Source organism: Schistocerca gregaria, chromosome 3 (assembly GCF_023897955.1).
Source record: "Schistocerca gregaria isolate iqSchGreg1 chromosome 3, iqSchGreg1.2, whole genome shotgun sequence".
Classification (NCBI taxonomy): domain Eukaryota; kingdom Metazoa; phylum Arthropoda; class Insecta; order Orthoptera; family Acrididae; genus Schistocerca; species Schistocerca gregaria.
The window spans coordinates 378,034,270-378,054,463 of NC_064922.1; the positions used below are offsets into that span (position 1 = coordinate 378,034,270).

At 37.9% G+C, this 20,194-nt stretch overlaps 1 protein-coding gene across 1 annotated transcript in view; it reads left to right on the forward strand.

Moving 5' to 3' along the window:
- Window positions 1-20,194, forward strand: part of LOC126353900 (fatty acid synthase-like) — a 445,172-nt gene that overhangs the window by 200,218 nt on the left and 224,760 nt on the right. Inside the window, exon 11 of the mRNA XM_050003124.1 lies at window positions 14,981-15,170. Within this exon, the coding sequence (XP_049859081.1) occupies window positions 14,981-15,170 (190 nt within the window). The remainder of the gene's footprint in view (window positions 1-14,980; window positions 15,171-20,194) is intronic.

Sequence of the window (20,194 nt, forward strand, 5' to 3'; positions counted from 1 at the left end):
AATGTAGGTGAAATCTTCTAGGCTGTTAGGCCGCATGACATTATTCTTCAGTTTCTTCTACGCTACCATTTTTCTGATCCCTCTGCTGGGATATTCTTCAGGGTCTTGCGGTCTTCACTGTTGGCTGAGTGTTCAGCTAACTGGGAACATTACGAGATCCTGAATAAGAACCCAGCAGAGGGATCAAAATGTCAGTCATGTAGAAGAAAGTGAAAAATACAGTGACATGCCTAACAACCTACAACATTTTACCTACAGTGACAATGGCCATGAAAGCGTTCACACTTACATATGTTTGCATTGTTTGTGCTTCTCACTACTTTCCTATCTGCATTACAGAAAGTCCAGATAATCTTTGCTGTATTATGTGGACTTTCTATTGGTTTCTTAAAGTACATTGATTTGGTTTTTTTAACTATCTCCTGTAACCACTCTTTCTGTTCTGGTAGACTTCATTGGGGGGGGGGGGGGGGGGGGGAGAGAGAGAGATTGTTTTTTGTTTTGTTTTGTTTTTGGTACCTTTTTCTCTTTTGATTTATGGTGTGATCTGTTCCTTACCCAGCTTCCTCATTAGGTATATTTCTGTTTGTCTTGGGGTATACAGTATTTATGTAATAGTTTGTTGAGCAGAAAGCTTTCCTGCACTCATCAGTAAATTTTGCAATATTCGTATTACTCAATTTTTTTGATCTAATCACAATGTTTAACATATTTAGATTAGTTTCTTCCATCTGCCTTTCTTCCACAAATGCAACTTCATTATGTCCTGAGCTGTCCATTACCTCAGTAACAGTCCTGAATGGTTTGAAATTACAGTATTCAGTCCACTAACTTTTTATATAGACTCATGTATGTTTGTGATAACACAATCTATCAGGGTTTCTGAAGTAGAACAGCACCATATGGGATTTTTCACTTTCAAACTTAGATTGTGAATTCTCATCAGATCATACAGGTCTCTTTGTTGAGAACTGTCTTTTAGTGTTAACTGTTATTTTCTCTAATCCTTACTACTTTCTTTAAAATGCAGTTGAATGGTAATGGAGACAGTTAGTCTCCTTGCTTCATCCCTGTTTTAGCTTCAAAAGGTTTGGTTCTTTCACCTTAAAATTTGACTTTGGAAACTGTATGAGTCAAAGTTTGCTGAATGATTGCCATTGTTTTATTCTCAGCTCCGAATTCAGTGTATCTCTATTGACATAAACATAAGCTCTTTTAAAATCAACAGAGCACAAATAAACAATTTGGGCTCAGCATACCCAATTAAGAGCTTTAAGCTTAATGTCTGTTCGAAACATGATCTTCTTCTCCTAAACACTCCCTGGTGTTCACTTAATTGCTCCTCCATTTGATTTTCTAGTCTATTTTGGTAAGCTTTTGACAGGTTTTATATGTCACTCAGGGTAGAGATATCCCTCAGTATGTATTCACATCTGTTTTGTCACCCTCTTTGTATAAAGGATGAATAAGTCATATTTTCCAGTCTTCTTGTATTTCTTCAGTTTCCTATATGTTATTGATTGCTTTTGTAGATGCCTAACAGTTCCATAATGTGGATTATTCGACATTTTTGTAACAGCACTGTCTTTCCCTAGAGCTTTGTTGTTTTCTAATTCTTTAATAATTTGTTGAATTTGTTGAAAATATAACAATTGTAAATCTGCAGACTGGTTTTGACCATGATACAATCATAAACTGACCATTAAAATTACATGATGACGGCTGGAGAGAGTAGCAAGGAGCAGCCTGCTGATAAACATTGTTTATTGTCTTTACATAGTGGGCTGCTCCTTGCCACTCTCTCGAGCCATCATCATGTAGATTTGATGGTCTGATGATAATTTGACCATGATCAAAACTGGTTACTGATTAATAAATTTTAAATTTTAACAACTTACATGCAATCCTAGATTGTTTTTATTTCAAAGCTTCCTTATTTGTAGTGCTTCTTCCTGTCGTGAATTCTGTCATGTGTGTTCCTTTGTTCTTCTGCTGTGGTGACTTCATCAGCTGATTTGACCAATTTAGATTAAATTTCTTCCAAATCTTCCAAATGTATATCAAGTTTTCTTGAAAATCTTTTTTCTTGGCTTTCAGGATTTCCGTATCTGTTCCTAAAGTTTTATGTTTTGGTAATATTTCCCCATTCTTTGTGACAAATTTTATTTTTATGTGGTGAGATAAAGGCCTGTTTCTATATGTGCTCCTTTTTAATTTGTTTATTCCTCACTTTCTCCTGATGTTGAAACAAAATGACCACGTGGTTACACTGAAATCCTCCTAAAAGTGGATAATATGATGTCAATGTTTCCTGTTTCCTTTTTTGTGAGTCAATTATGTTACATGATGGTGTCTGTGGCCATCTGTAGGATGTTCCCTTTCTCTGTGCAGATTTGGTACACTTACCTGAATAATAAAAACAAGCACATTAAAAGCATAAAATAGGAAGTATTATCTTCAGAGTTTTATCTGATTTCCTTCTGATGATGTCCTTTTCATTATAGAAGTGACAAGCTCAGTGGGGATACTGGCAAAGTGCATGCTTGGAAATTGAAAGATTTTGGATATACTCTCAGTCAGACCATAAAATATTCCAGCCTCCTATGAACCTACCCTTCACCTCTCAACAGTATGAAAATTTGCAAGGAACGTTGGTGTGGTTCCATTCCATATCAAACTGCAGGTCCCCTGTCTCCAGTAGGATTACTGGGGTAGGTAAGGGACACATAAGTTGCTGAAGTGGCATCCAGTTGAAAGACTTGGGTGAGACCATTGAGTGAGATGGAATTCTTATTATTATTGAAGAGTTATAATGACATCCAGTCTGGAACAAAAATTACAATCGTAGGTATTCTCTGCATCTGTTTGTTTCATTATACAAGCTGTACAGCATCTGTAAAATCTTTCTGTTCTCTTTTGAAGATATCTCCATTGTAGTGTTGCTCTTCTATTACCCTCCAGTGCAATTAAGCTGATCTTTTCAGTGTCCCGATGTCCTGATGCCCCCACCACCACTACGACAAACAATCCTTTTCCTCCAATTGCAGTTCTGGAAACTCATGAGAATCTTACTCTTCTTTCATGAATTTCATCCCTCCCCTAAATGCATATTTTCCTTTTTTTTCTCTTCCTCACTCCAAAAACTTCTCTGTTGAATTTTTAAATTACTTGATTCATATAATGCCAGAGAGTGATTTTACAATCTGACATATCCATTACAGTCCACAATTACAATGTACAATTGCTACTAAACGTAAAGTTTGAAATGAACAAAGAAAAAGAAAGTTCATGGACTCAACTTGGACAGCATTACAGTGACCAAATTTTTACATCCATGTGCTTGAAGGGCATTATTTGTATGTGAGATGATACTTAGATGACCTCTACATCCCAGATAACAATGTGGCTGGACACCAGCTACCACCACCAGCTCAGCACTTGACACTAGCTGTGCCTTGCCACCCAGTTCTCTTGATACCTCAAAAAGAATAAAGCAAGAAAATCATGTGAATGAAAATTTACTTACATGCACATTAAGTGATGTTACATGTATTACTCTTGAAAATGAATCAGCTGTAATGAGTATGACTCTACTGTACCACCTTACATTATTTACTTGAACAAACCAAAATGTTGTTGTGGTCTTCAGTCCAGAGATTGGGTTGATGCAGCTCTCCATGCTTCTCTATCTGTGGAAGCCTCTTCATCTCCAAGTAACAACCACAACAAACCTTTGTTTGAACCTGCTTACTATATTCATCTCTTTGTCTCCCTCTACAATTTTTACCCTCCACACTGACCTCAAATACTAAGTTGGTGATCCCTTGATGTCTCAGAATGTGTCCTATCAACTGATCCCTTCATTTATTTAGCTTGTGCCCCAAATTTCTTTTCTCCCCAATTCTACTCAGTACCTGTGCCTTAGTTACATTGTCTGCCCATATAAATCTTCAGTAGTCTTCTGTAGCCCGTCATTTCAAAAGCTTCTGTTCTCTTCTTGTCTAAACTGTTAACGTCCACGTTTCACTTCCATACAATGCTACACTCCAGACAAATTCCTTCAGGTAAGACTTCCTGGCACTCAAATCTTTATTTGATGTTAATAAATTTCTTTTCTTCGGAAAAGTTTTAATGGCCATTATCAGTTTACATTTTATATTCTCCGTACTTCGGGCATCATCATTTATTTTCCTGCTCAGATACCAAAACTCATCTACTGATTTGTCTACCACTTTTGGTATCTCATTTCCTATGCTAATTCCCTCAGCATTACCACATTCAGTTCAACTGCAGTCCATGTAATTTTTATATCTTCTCCCTGCACTTCAGTTCCTCCTCCAAAGTTTTCTTTGGTTTCCTTTCTCCACTTGCTCAGTGTACAGACTGAATAACATGGGGATAGCCTGCAACTCTGTCTCACTTCCATCTCCACCACTGCTTCCCTCTCATGCCCTTTGACTCTTACTACTGGCATCTGGGATCTGTACAAGTTGTAAATAGACTTAATTCCTTGTATTTTACCTCTGCTACCTTCATAACCATCATAATTTCAAAGAGTGCATTCCAGGCAACGTTGTCAAAAGTTTTTTCCAAGTTTACAGATGCTGTGAACATAGGTTTGTCTTTCCTTAATCTGTCTTCTAAGATAAGTCACACAGTCAGTATCACCTCACACATTCCTGCATTTCTTTAGAATACAATCTGATCTTCCCAGGGTTGGCTTTTACCAGCTTTTTCATTTTTCTGTAAACAATTCTTGCTAGTATTTTGCAACTATGACTTATTAAACTGATAGTTTGTTAATATAAACAACTGTCGACACCTTTTTCCTTTGGAATTAAAATTATTACATTCTTCTTGAAGTCTGAGGGTATTTCACATGTCTCACACATCATGCACAACATATGGAAGAGTTCTGTCATGCGGGGTTTCCCAAGGCTATTAATAGTTCTGGCAGAATGTTGTCTATTCCAGGGGCCTTGCTTCTGTCATTGCTCTGTCAGATTCTTCTTGCAGTGTCATATCTCCCATCTCATCTTCATCTACATCCTCTTCCATTTGTATACTGTTGCCTTCAAGTCCATCTTCTTTGTATAGACCCTCTGTAGACTCCTTCCGCATGTCAGCTTTCCCTTCTTTGCTTAGGTCTGGTTTTCCATCTGAGTTCTTGATAGTCATACATCTGCCAAAAATCTCTTTAATTTTCCTCTAGGTGGTATCTAACTTTCCCCTAGCGGAATACACTTCTAAATTCCTACATTTGTCCTCTAGCCATTCCTGTTTAGCCATTTTGCACTGCCTCAATATCTGTTGTATTATTCAAGGATTTCTATTAGGTCTTGTCCTTTTACCTATTTGATCCTTTCCTGCCTTCACTATCTGTTCTCTTAAAGCTACCCATTTTGTTTTCTTTCACCCTTTTCAGTCAACCATTGCATAATACACTCTTTGAAACTGTCAATAACGTCTGCGTCTTTCAACTTAACCGGGTTCCATCTCCTTAATTTACTGCCTTGTGCAATTTGTTCCTTTTTAATCTATGGTTCATAAGAAGTGAATTGTGAATGGAGTCCACATCTGCATCTGGTAATGTCTTGCAGTTTAATGGTTCTGCTGTCTTTCATGATTCTTAAAACAAGTGTTAACAATGATTAAATTGTGCTCTGTAGAAGATTCTTTCAGGTGGATTCCTCTTTCACTCCTTTCCCCGAGGCCATATTAACATACTATTTTTCCATCTCTTCTTTTCCTACTATTGAATTGCAGTCCCCCATTAGAATTAAATTTTTATCTCCTTTAACTATCTGCATAATTTATCTTATCTGATCATACATTATTTTCAGTCTCTTCATCATCTGCAGAGTTAGTTGGCACATAAACTTGTACTGCACTGGGGAATGATGGCTTTTTGTCTATATTGGCTATGATAATGCATTCACTATGCTGCTCATAGTAGTTTATATGCATTCCTACTTTCGTATTCATTATTTGGCCTTCTCATGGATTGCCTATATTTGATTTTGTGTTTACAACCCTGTACTCACTAAAAATAAATCCTGTTCATCCTGCCATTGAACTTCATTAATCTCCTATAACTAACTTCAGTCTGTTCATTTCCCTTTTTAAACTTTCTAACCTACCTATCTGATTAAAAGATCTAACAGTCCTTGCTCGATCCATAGAATCCCAGTATCATTTTTCCTGATGATGACATCCTGCTGACCACTCCCTGGGTGGAGATCCAAATAAGTGACTATTTTTACCTCCAAGATATTTTACCTGAGAGGACATCAGCTTTGTTTAACCATATACCGTACACAAAGCACGTGAAAAAAATTATGACTATAGTTTCCCCTCGCTGAAAGCCATTTGCAGTACCAGCATGGCAGGTTGATGTTACAAAGCCAGAACTGATAATCATCCAGGCTGTTCCACCAGCAACTACTGAAAAGCCTGCTGCTTCTCTTCAGAAACCACACATTCATCTGGCCTCTCAACAGATACCCCTACATTGTGGTTACACCTAGGTTATGGCTATCTGTATCACTGAGGACCCCAAGACACTCCACCACCACAAGGTCCATGCTTCATGATTCAAGCATATCAAAATACCAATGTTCCATGGAATTTAACATTATTATCTGGTGTTAAAAAACCTCCATGAATTCAATTTGCACTTAGACAGCTTGTCAAAATTAAGCCATAAATTAATCTCTCTCTCTCTGTCTTTCTCTCTCCCTTCCTCCCCTCCCTCCATCATCAAATCTAGGAACCAATTTCATATGACATAAACATTGGAATCATCACTACCATATAGAAAGATGAAGTAGGTTTTTTCTAATGAGGAAACTAGTATACTCTCAATGAAAACTCATAGGAGGTCTGTTTGGTGTATTATTTGCCATATTCATGTACATGTACAAGTTTGGAAAACATGGTGCTGAAGCCATAATACCTGGACTATGTAGAAACTGGAGAAAGCCATTTGGCCAGTTGAGTGTTGTTTCACTGAATATCCAATTTATGGGTGAGTTTACTTGCCAGATTTAAACAGAGGCAAAATCTCCAAAACTGAGCTAAATTTCAAGCGCCTGAAAAATATCAGCAGACTTCAATGCTAGATGCTTATAATAGTTTACACAATGAAACTTTGCCTCAAAACCTGACAGAAAATCCAAAGAGATTCTGGTCATATGTGAAGTATGCTAGTGGCAAGACACAATCAATATCTTCTCTGCATGATAGCAGTGGAGATACTATTGAAGACAGTGCTCCCAAAGCAGAGTTACTAAACACAGCCTCCCAAAATGCCTTTACAAAAGAAGACAAAGTAAATATTCCAGAATTCAAATTAAGAACAGCTGCCAACACGAGTAACGTAGAATTAGATATCCTCAGAGTAGTGAAGCAATACTTAACAATCATATACAACCATTCACTTGATGAAAGATCCATTCCCAAATGCTGGAAAGTTGCACAGGTCACGCCAATATTCAAGAAAAGTAGTAGGAGTAATCCAATAAATTACAGGCCCATATAATTAATGTTGATATGGAACACATATATTTTGGAACATATATTGTGTTCAAACATTATGAATTACCCCAAAGAAACTGGTCTATTGACACACAGTCAACACAGATTTAGAAAACATCATTGTTGTAAAACACAACTAGCTCTTTATTCGCATGAAGTGTTGAATGCTATTGACACGGGATCTCAAATTGATTCCATATTTCTGAATTTCCAGAAGGCTTTTTTTTGACACTGTATCACACAAGCGACTTGTAGTGAAATTGTGTACTTACGGAATATCGTCTCAGTTATGTGACTTCATATGTGATTTCCTGTCAGAGACCTCACAGTTTGTTGTAACTGACAGAAAGTCATCGAGCAAAACAGAAGTGATTTCTGGCATTCCCCAAGGTAGTGTTATAGGCCCATTGCTGTTCCTTTTCTATATAAACGATTTGGGAGACAATCTGAGCAACTGTCTTGCAGATGACACTGTCATTTATCAACTAGTAAAATCGCCAGAAGAGCAAAACAAATTGCAAAATGATTTAAAAACGATATCTGTATGGTGCAAAAATTGGTAGTTGACCTTAAATTCCGAAAAGTGTGAGGTCATCCACATGAGTGCTCAAAGGAATCTGTTAAACCTTGGTTACACAATAAATCAGTCAAATCTAAAGGCTGCAAATACAACTAAATACCTAGGAATTACAATTATGAACAACTTAAATTGGAAGGATCACAGAAAATGTTGTGGGGAAGGCTAATCAAAGACTGAGTTTCATTGACAGAACACTTAGAAAATTTAACAGATCTGCTAAGGAGTCTGCATACATTACGCTTGTCCACCCTCTTTTAGAATACTGCTGCTTGGCGTGGGATTCTTACCAGATAGAATTGACAGAGTACATAAAAAATGTTCCAAGAAAGGCAGCATGTTTTGTGTTATTGCTAAATAGGGGAGAGAGTGTCACTGAAATGATAAATGATTTGGGATGGACATCATTAAAACAAAGAAATATTTGGACACGGAGAATCTTCTCACAGAATTCCAATCACCAATTTTCCCCTCTGAAAGTGAAAATATTTTGTTGAAGCTGCCCTGCTTAGGGAGAAACCATCACCATGACGAAATAAAGGAAATCAGAGCTCATACGGAAAGACACAGATGTTTGTTCCTTCCGATCGCTATATGAGATTGGAATAATAGAGAATTGTGAAGGTGGTTCAATGAACCCTTTGCCAAGCACTTAAATGTGATTTACAGAGTATGTAGATGTAGAATGCAGCTCAAGATCTTTCATAATACTGATACTGGGCCTCCACTAATTTTTCGTGTGTCTTATATATTGTTGCTAACAATTGACCTACATGTAGTAAATTCAATTGTTTTCATGAAAAAATAAATGAAATGATATGAATAAACAAAATTACAATATCCCAAGGATTCCTACCAAGTTTCATGTTTCAAATACATGGACATTATTTCGTAATGTGAACAGAATATCAAATATAATGCAGCAGCCCAAATAAACACTTTATTTACATTTTTAATCTGGTTTCATTTTGTGAATTACAGTTATTATGAGGTAACTATATGTTGTTATGTTAGCCATTAACATAGGGAACTGACAGTATGATAAACAGAGTTGGTGACTGGAAGTAATATCAGTGATTACTTTTACATGAAATTGTTATAAATTATGTTAACAGAGCTCCAACAGTCAAATTACTTATATGGGCTCTATCTAAAGAAACAACAGTTAATCATGCAATCCAAATTAACTTTAAAATTGTGTGGGCAATGAGCTGTTACTTTTCAAAGCGTGCTATACCGACTGCATGTGTAAAGAGTGAAACGTGGAGGGTGTTCAGTGGTGATTTGGGCAGCCATATTGTCGTTTTCAATTGGTCCCATGGTTACTCTGCAATGTCACATTACTGCCAAGGTTTATGTGACCATTTTGGGTGAACAGGTCCATTCCATGGTACAGTACTTGTTCCTCAATGGTGATGCCGTGTTTCAATATGATAATGTGCCCATCATCCAGGACTGGTTTTATGAGCATGAGGATGAATTATTGCATCTTCCCTGACCACCTCGTCCTCAGGTCTTAATGTTATTGAGCCTATGTGGTATACTTTACAGAGGAGAGTGTTTGATCACCATCCAGTCTATCATTGTTACATGAGCTTGCCACTATTTTGTATGAAGAATGGTGCGAGATTCGCTTGAAAATGGTACAGGATCTATATTTATCCTTTCTAAGATGACTGGAAACTGTTCTGAATGCTAAATGTTTTCCTACACTGTATTAGACATGGTTTTTCCATAGTTTTGTCTACTCCTTGTAACATATCATTAGATAACTTTTTTGACATTTCATTACATAACTTTGTAACAATATTCAATGATTTCAGAATAAGTTACGTTTCACGAGAATTGTAAATGGTTATAGAATTGTGAAGTTCATAAAACATTATTAATCTCTATTGTTAGTATATTTTTAACATTAGTAAGTGGTAGCACCTCCTCTTGAGCTACACAAAATTCGGCACCTCCTTGACATTGATGAGATGAGAGGTGAGAGCTCATCTTGAGAAGTATTCTGCCAGTGATGTATATGCTGAATGTACAGCTGATCCATATAATGGATGTGGTCTGCATCTCCCAAAACGTTTCTTTGCAAAATATTCCAAAGGTGCGCTAAAGTGCTTAGATTAGCAGACTGAGCTGGCCATGGTAGCACTTGAATATTGCATCTTTCATGTGATTCAGACACTGCATTGACAGCACGTGGTCTGGCATTATCATGTATGTGGAGAAATTCAGACACATACTCTTCATTGATTGGAAGCACCAGAGGTTGCAAAATGCTTAAGTATAAAGATTTGCTCACTGTGTTCCACTGGGTCAATTTTTGAATTGGGCATTATTCGTCCGCAGACCATGATGAAAGCTCCTTGAAATTTGTGGATCTCCTGTACATTCCTAAGTGTTTGTGCATCACCTTGTCACCTTCATATGAGCATTCTTATTCTCCCTGGGTGTGAACTGAAGCATGATTCATCTGTAAACAGGACTTGATTCCAATGATTCACTGTCCAGTTTTGATGCTGTTGCCACTACAAAACACAGCATGCATGATTTCCTCAATGAATAGCTGGAAATCTTAAGAGTCAATCAGTGCAAAGGTCTCTTTCATGCAGTCTGCTTCTTTTAGTTTGGGTTAAAGTAATTATGGTACAATCTGCAAGACACTTCTTAACATCCTGGCTGTTGAAATTCTTTTTCCAGGGATGTAAGGTACAGAAATCTGCCTTTTCATGGTAACTTGTTTTGCAGAAAGAATGTCTCTTTCCTTCATAGATTCACATTTGAGTTCACAAAGTATCTCCACAGTACTCACATGTTGAACAAACCTATTAGTAACAACAGATAATTTATTTATGAAGAGAATAATCACAGTCCTATCAAACTTCCCTGAGACATCCTTGACAATTACCTTGTCTCTATTGAATGCTTGCTGTTGAGGAAAATATACTGGGTTCTATTACTTAAGATGTCTTCAAGTCACTAACATTTTCGTGAATCTATGTTTGGACCTTCGTTAACAGTCTTGAGTGGGGAACCATTTGAGTGATTTTCAGAATTCTAGGAATATGGGATCTGCTTGTTACCCTTCATCCATAGTTCATGAGAATATATGAGAAGCTGGGTGTTGCACAAGCTATGCTTTCCAAATTCATGCTGACTTGTGGACAGAAGCTTTTGCATCTCAAGTAAATTTATTATATTTGGGCTCAGGATATGTTCAAATATTTTACAGCAGACCTATATTCTGTAATTTTGCAGGCCATTCTTTTATCCTTCTTATAAATAGGAGTCACTTGTGCTTTTTTCAAGTTACTTTGGACTTTGTGCTGAGCAAGAGAATCTTGATAAATGCAGGTTAAGTAATGAGCTACTGCCATAGAGCACTCTCAGTAAAACCAAACTGGGATTCCATCTGAACCTGTTGAGTTATTTGTTTTCAGCTCTTTCTGTTACTTCTCTATGCCAGGAATACCTGGTACTATGTCCTCCACATGGGAGCCTGTGCAATGGTCAGATGACAGTATGTTTGTATGATTCTTATGCATGAATGATTTCTTAAACACGAAATTTAAAACTTCAGCTTTCCTTTGCTGTCTTCTATTGTCACATCAGACTGATCGATGACTGATTGGATAGAAGTCTTTGACCCAGTTAGTAATTTTACATTAGGACCAGAATTTTCTAGGATTCTCAGCAAGATCTTTTTCTAAGGTGTGACAGTGGAAGTTGTATGCTTCACAAATCGATCTTTTTACAGGTGCACAAATTTCTAATAAGTTGCATCCATTACTATTTGTATTTTCTTATTTGATCTTAGAGTGCAACATTCTCTACTTCTTCAGCATTTTCTGAATTTTTTTATTAAACTGTGGTGGGTCTTTTCCATCCTTAACCCACTTTCGACTTACTTGCCATGATTTCCATTTAGTTTAAATTTTGTCCAAAATTCATCTATGTCCATAATATTAGAACTAAATAATATCCTTTCATTCAAGTGCAGTGCTAATGACTGCTTATCTACTCTTTCTAGCAAAAACATTCTCCTCGCCTTCTAGATGGATTTATTAACTTTAGTAACCATTCTCACTGCAGTGACATCATTACCAGTGTAACAGTACAAATTAGCAACTTTGTTTAATATGGTAACCTGGTAGAGTGACGAATAATATTGTCATATTCTCTTCCATTAAGTTTTGTAATGTGTTAATTTCTTTTTAATATTTCAAGTTTTTGATTTATTCCTTTCACAGTTTTGACACGTGCAATTAACCAAAACAAAAATCTTCATAGATTATACAGAGTGTTGAAAAATTCCCATTACAGACTTCTAGAACTAATAGAGGGGAGTGAGTACATAATATTTTGGATAAGAACACATGCCCAGAAACATACCATTTCTGTTCTATGATGGTTCCAATTCAGATGTTTAACTCATCCACTTCTACTCAAAAAATTGAATTAGGCATGACACAGTGCAATTATTAGCTAACAATTTGAATGGAAATATAACAAAATGTCCATTTATCACTTAAGCACATTTGTTTCTATTAACACTTAAATTTTATGTGTATACATTATTTCAAAATAAAAAAGAACCCAGCATACTGTACATACAGCAACTGAATGTGGTGCCCACCAATGTAGTTATAGATATTGTACCTGTGAAGCCTGTTCTGGTACACACTCTCCATCTAGTTCAGTGACCATAACTTGTCCCAGCAGATCTTCCTCTTTCTCTGTAGGAGTCTTGCAGCATGGTAGACATTAAGTGGCATCAGGTGACCATCTGACATAGTACATATCATGCTGTCTAACCTATTATGTACAAAGACAGGCAACTCTGAAACTTTTCTCTTTCACTCATCAGATGCCGACGTGTTACCTGTCTGAATTGAAATCATCATAGAACAGAAATGGTATGTTTCTGTGTATGGGTTATTTACTCACTCCCATCAACAAGTCCTAGAAGTTTGTAATGAGAATTCCCAAACACCTTGTACATTGGTTAGTTGTTTTATTTTTATCTACAGGTTTGAGGATGGTTCATGTGGAACCAAAGCTGCTCGTTTTAAATATTAAAGCAGTCTAGACAAACAATAAAATCTGCTGTACACAATACTGTGTAAGACTATATTTCTCTCAGTAACAAAGATGTGATCCATTTCAAATTATTTTTCTGTTTCACGACATGGACCTCTGTCCAATACCATATATCATGGGATTGTCTTATTAGCTTAAATTCTGTTGCTTAGGTATGAATGTGATGCCCATCCCAAAAGCATTTTGGTTCAGCAGAGAATAGGATGTTTTACAGGAAGAATTTATCATCAGTGCACAATCATATATCCATTTTTGAAAGTTAATACATTTTTAATGTGACCATATTCGCATTCTTTAAGATATTTGTTAAGGATTTAAGATGCACCATGTAGCATTGACATGCTTTGTATAGCATCTGACATGTTTAAAATATACCTAAGCATATACAGAATTAGATCTCGTAAATTCCCTTCCCTCAATAAACAATATTATTAAAATTTTTCAAAAATGCAACAAATCACAATGAACTGTAATGACTCCCATAAGTCAGACAGTTCATTCTACAAGTTGCATAAATTTTAGTAGGCCTAAGAGAAAGTGCACGTCAAGTAAGCACATTACTATTTTGGCACTTATTAATTCTAACAGGGAAGGAAAGTAAAAAAGAATTAATTTTTGTACTCCTCTTTTATTGAAGTCAGCAGTAGAAAATATGTTCTGTTGTCCCTATAGTGTCCAAGTACCTTTACCTGCTAAATAAATGTATGGTTGTAGTTTTCTCATTGTTCGTTCAATACCACATTTCTGTTTGATATTTTCACAAAATTTTACAAACTCAATTCCATTACAATGACAAAAGACAAACACTAAAGACTGAATAGTACTATCATGAGATCGAATGCATTGTGATCACAATAATAACTGCAATACAGTCGGTGTGCTTTTTGCATATTTATAATTTTTCTACTCATGCCAATATGTTTTTCAACAAAAGGAATGCACAGTTTCAAGCAAAGATAGTTACCATCAAAAATTAATAAATTCTTTCCTCTAGTAAAATTTTGTTTGAACTCATCACCTTAGGAGTGGCCAAGCAAAAGCGTACATCCTCTGCACAATTTTAGATATGGTGTGAATACTTGCAGATCATCTTCTGCCACACATAGTGTTTTGTATTCTTTTCTGACATTATATGGGTCATGGTGCTTTTTCTTGATACATGGTGGAAGAAAATCTGTTTTTATAGTCTTCATTAAAGAGTACCTGAATACTAGGTCTTTGTTGCAGTTATAGAACACTTAAGTTAGTTTTACTGCCCAAATTCTCTTCTTAATGACTCATTTACACAAAGCTGCAACATGTAAGTGCTACTGAGCAAGGTGATGCAGGTGTTAGCACACTGGACTCACATTTGGAAGGATGACAGATCAAACTTGCATCTGGCCTTAATGATTGAGGCTTTCTGGGATTTCCCTTAACCACTTCAGACAAATCCTGGTTTGGCTCCTTTGAAAGTGCATGGGTGATTTCCTTCTCCATCCTTCCCTGATGCAAATTTGTGCTCCATCTCTAATAACCTTATTGTCAATGGGACATTAAATACTGATCTCCTTCTTCCTTCTCCTCATAGAAGTGCTCAACTTCAATCATCCAGCAACATTGCCTATCACACCAACATAGGTTCCATGTTCCCACAGTGTAACATTTTCATGTCTTTTACAGTTGAAACAGTTAGAAAGTAATTTAACATTGTTTGTACTCAGTCAGATAGAACAGCCTAATCTTAGGTACTAAAGAATCTTCAGAATCCTATTTTGTGTTTTCCAGATATGCTTAGTCACTCTACTGAGAGCAGTTGGTGTGCAGGCAGATGGCATCATTGGACATTCACTTGGAGAAATTGCAGCAGGTTTTGCAGATGGTTGCTTAACACCACAACAGGCAGTGCTTAGTGCTTACTACAGGGCAGAAGCTATAAGAAGTATGGAGTTTAGTGGTGGAGCAATGCTTTCAGCAGGTGAACATTCAGTTTTAATCTTGTGTACTTTTTTTCTTCATTCTGGTGTTCATTGAATTACAGATAACCAGAAGGCCTATAAGTTGCAGGTACATAATGTTTCACTTCTTGGGTTAGTAATGCACTATATTCTCAAAAACTTCTCTAGGATAAACAGGGCAGAAGCTATGGGTTTCTCTAGTTCATGATTCAACTAATGTTAATGTAATGCCCATACATGGAAGTAAGAATATACCTTTTTGTCTAAACTTGGAAATTTATGTTAGGTCAGCTATTCTTTCCCAAGACTCAAATGCCTGAGCCACTCCTCTTATGTTAGGTCAGCTATTCTTTCCCAAGACTCAAATGCCTGAGCCACTTCTCATAGCTTTTGATGTAACTTGAAAGAAATTTTGACATCAGTCTGTTTGTCCCCAATAGGCCACCAATAAGAAATACATTTACTGTTTTCCATAAAGTATTCAAAAGGTATGTATGAGGCACTGATAACAGATTTCGCAAACAAGCCTAGTGGTTGGGGTGATGTCCTAATCTCAGTTTACATTTGGGCTTCATAGAGAGCATAATTCTTGGTTTAGGCAGCTCAGTGACTGGAAATCACTGAAAATTGTTTTTCAAGGCCAAAATATGAGTTTCATTTTGAGTAGTGTTTTGTTGGACAGTCACATAGAGCTCATGCTAAATTAGAAGGCATCTCCACAGAAACACATTTTTGTCCGGTGTGTTGGGTGAGTACACATTGTTCCAAAGATGTGAGCACCTCAGTTGATGGGTGCACACTGGCCTGTACACTTCGAGCATTCTCATTGCTACCTCTTCACTGTATAGCAGTCTTTGCACACTGCAGTTATAGAGGAACTTCATAATTAGACACATGTGATTATATGCAGTGCCATTAAATTTACGTCAAAAGAGGCAAACAAGGAAGCAAAAAATTTATTGAAAATTGTGCTTGAGGGAACTGCAGGAAACAGAATAAAAGAGGGGGAAAACATGACTGCAAGTATTTTCCATGGCTGTACTACTTTCAAAAGATGCACAATAAGGAGAAGAAAATTTTATTTTTATGTAACATTGCTGAACAGGTTGTGAGGAGCTGGCACATAATTTCCCTGTGACCACTGTCCTTCATTTTACATTTTCAGTATAGCAGTATGTGACTTTGTGTTCTAAGCTATGTTTTTGCTCCTTTTTTGTCTTATGAGATTTTCTTCTCAGAAAGCATGGTAAGATTGCTTTGGTTGCTGCTCTGTGAATGCAACTATTTCTTTTTTTGCACTCTAGTTAGAAACTATTGGCTTTTAACGTCTATTGAGATGAATTATTGGTCATACTGACAAGCTGTTAACATTTGAACCATAAATATGCTTGAACAATGAAATATTTACAGAAAAACTTTCATCCCCTGTTTCACCCCCATTGGGGTTGACTTTCCAAAAACAGTGAGACACATTTTTTTTGTTTCTAACTGAGAAGCCAAATTTAAATTTTCATAGGTTTATGTTTCAAAATGCTTTCATAATAAAATATTTTCATAAAAAATCTTGTCCTCTATTTCACTCAGTTAGGGGTTCAGTTTCCAAAAACACTGAAACATGTATTATTTTATTTGTAATCAGGAAGTCAAATAGCAATACTAGTAGTTCTTTGATAATGATATATTTTTTTAAAAAAATCTTTCATCAGCTAACCCCCAAAGGATTAAATTTCTAAAAATACTGAAACATTTATTCCTTTATTTCTGACCAAGAAACCAAATACCAATTTTTGTAGGTCTTGCTTCAAAATTGCCTTAATAACCTTCATCCCCTATTCCACTCTCTTAGGGTTGGAATTTGGAAAAATCCCTTCTTAAACAACACCTGCAGTATAAGATCCACATCTCCACATTTCAAACTTACTATGCTTAGCAGTTTGGGCTGGGTCATGATGAGGCAGTCTGTCAGACAGTCACTGTGGACATTGCCTTTTATATGTAGAGATTTTAGGATTTAGAAAATATTCATATTTTCTTGGGCATTTGATTTGATGTACACAGTATGGCAAAAGGAGTCAGTTGGACACTATTGAAATCTCTCTTCTGAATATATGTAAATTATCCAACAATAAACAGGGTTGTTACTGATCATTGTTGCATCTTGGCACATGCACATTCCAATCTGCCACAGTTTGTAATGTGTTATGTAGGTAATATTCTTTATCCATGAAAGATATTTTTGAACATATATCGTTAGCGTGGACTTTCTGGTGAAGAAAACTTATATTTCTTAGAAGCTTTTGACATTCAATTGAAAACTGACTTTTACAATGAAGATAAAGATTTTATACCAGAGACAAATGAAAATAAAAATGAAGACAACGCGAACAGGGAATGATTAATGGAGGAGGATGCAGATGCTAATCTACTTCCAACCTACAGCATACCCAGCTGAATGCCTCTAGAAATATGGTTGCTAGGGATAGTTCCAGTGGAAGTTTGCAAGTTTTTCATCTTGTGGAAGAAGGTCTACTCTGAATGTTCTAAAAGAGAGAGGAGGTCCCATGACTTCCACTTGCCAACAAGTAGACAACTCTGATACCAGCACTTATTTTTGATATCTCATAAAGAAATATGTAGAATAAAATACTCAAAAGTAATAAACATCAATGTTGTACCATGTCACTTGAGGAAATGAGAAAACTGATGACAGTCATATTTGCTTGTACAAAATGTATGTTTGCACATAATCTTTGATCACATTCTTAGGACCTTCTTTCATCAAGGACATTATGCCAAGAGACAGATTTCAGGAGTTTCTCATATTTCTCCATTTCAATCAATCCAAAGTGAATGCCTGCCGGCTAACAAGTTTGCTCTTGTAACTAAAATTTTGGGAAAGTTCATGAAAACTGTATTCATTCTTACCATCATGGAGAAAATATAATCATAGGTGAGCGGCTATTATCAAGCAAACCAAGATGTTCCCAATGCGATAGTGAAGTGGAAATGTGAAGGGACATGTACAGCACAAAAGTGTACAGATCAACCTCGTCTGTTGATTGACAGAGACCACTGTCAGTTGAAGAGGGTTGTAATGTGTAATAGGCAGACATCTATCCAGATTATCACACAGGAATTCCAAACTGCATCAAGATCCAGTAAGTACTATGACAGTTAGGCAGTAGATGAGAAAACTTGAATTTCGAGGTTGAGCAACTGCTCATACCCCCCTGCGTGTCTGGGGGTTAGAATAAGACCGAGGTACTCCTGCCTGTCGTAAGAGGCAACTAAAAAGAGTCCCTCCCCCTCAAGGGGGTAGTTAGCGCCTGCGTCCGAAGACGGACGGTTCCACGACCTATATTTGCGGTCATTTTGGTTTTTCACTTCTGGTTTCTTCCTTCCTTTCGTTGGTTCCTTTCTTTGTTCTTCTCCATCTCACTGTCTTACTTACTCTTTACCTTGCCTTCTTCTCCTTGCCTTCTCTGGTCTCCGCCTCGGCATTTGAGACAGTCTGTCCTTTCTCTCCCTCTCTCCCATCTTTTTCCTCTTCTTCCTTCCTCCCTGTGCGTGCCTGACGGCCGACCCACGCGTTCGCACGCGTAGCTGGTGACGGGGTAACGCATAATTCTCTGCCCTGGGTAGACAAGTAAGGCACGCACGTACCCCCTGGTAAAGGCCAGGCCCAGGGAGGGGTGATTGCCTGAGCTGACACCTTCCGACCATGCCGATTGGTCCCTCTGTCCGTTTCTCGGGAGGTGTGACCTGAGGTGTAAACATTCACCTAAGGCGGGAGTGCCCTCTGAGAGGGTCCCCACAAGGAAGGAGCACCATTGGAGATGCTGGCAATCATGGGGGATTCCTCCGCAATGGATTTCTCTTCTTCTTGTCTCTCGACTTCTGCCCACAAACGGAAACTTGACCAGCCACCAGTGACAAAAGTACTACTGCCTGCCCCACAGTTCCTCGTAGTTTCTCGATCTAAGAATGGAAAGGATTTTTCCTCTGTCAACCCTTTCGTTATCCAGAGAGGCGTAGATGCCATAGCCGGATCAGTCAAGTCTCATACCAGGTTGTGTAACGGTACCTTGTTACTAGAAACTGAGAGCGCCTTTCAGGCACAAAAACTGCTTCGGGCCACACTCCTGTACACGTTCCCTGTCTGGGTGGAGGCTCACCACACTTTGAATTAGTCTCGTGGTTTGGTATATACTAGATCACTCGACGGATTGACTGACGAGGAGATTCAGTCTTTCCTCGCTGAGCAGGGCATGACGGCTGTCCATAGGGTCATGAAAAAGGTCAACACTGACCTTGTACCAACCCGGACACTTTTCTTGACCTTTGAAAGTGTTCAGCTGCCGTCGCGCATGAAAGCGGGCTACAAGGTTATTTCTGTTCGCCCCTATGTCCTGACACCTATGCACTGCTACCAGTGTCAGCATTTTAATCACACTCGCCAGTCTTGTTTCAATGCGGCTAAATGTGTCACTTGTGGCAGGGGTGCCCATGAGGATGACTGTCCACCTCCGTCTCCTCGTTGTGTGAACTGTCAGGGTGACCATGCAGCATCCTCCCGCAACTGCCCCTCTACAAGGAAGAACACTGTATACAGGAAATTCGGGTCAAAGAGAAAGTGTCCACCTCGGCTACTTGCAAGTTATTTGCAAGTAGGAAGCCCACGCTGCTCCCAGTGGGGAAATACAGTACTGTCCTCACCTCTCCTCAGACTACCAGGAAGGTGGCTACGCAAACGTGCGACCTGACCTTCAGCACTACGGTCGTCCGTTTGGCCAGTGCTAAGATCGTCCGGTCGACGTCTCCTCTTCCTCCCGTCACCCCTCAGACACAAGCACCTTCATCAGTTTCTGCCAAGATGAAGACCCAGAAGTCAGATGCATGGGCCTTCAAGAAGGAAACTTCCCGTGCAGACTTCCTACGTACCTCGAACTCTCAGCCATTGACCAGTACTTCCACAAAACGACCTTCCAAGAAGGCTCATAGGAAGCACAGTTCTCCTTTTCCCCCCACGGCGCACTTCTTCTCC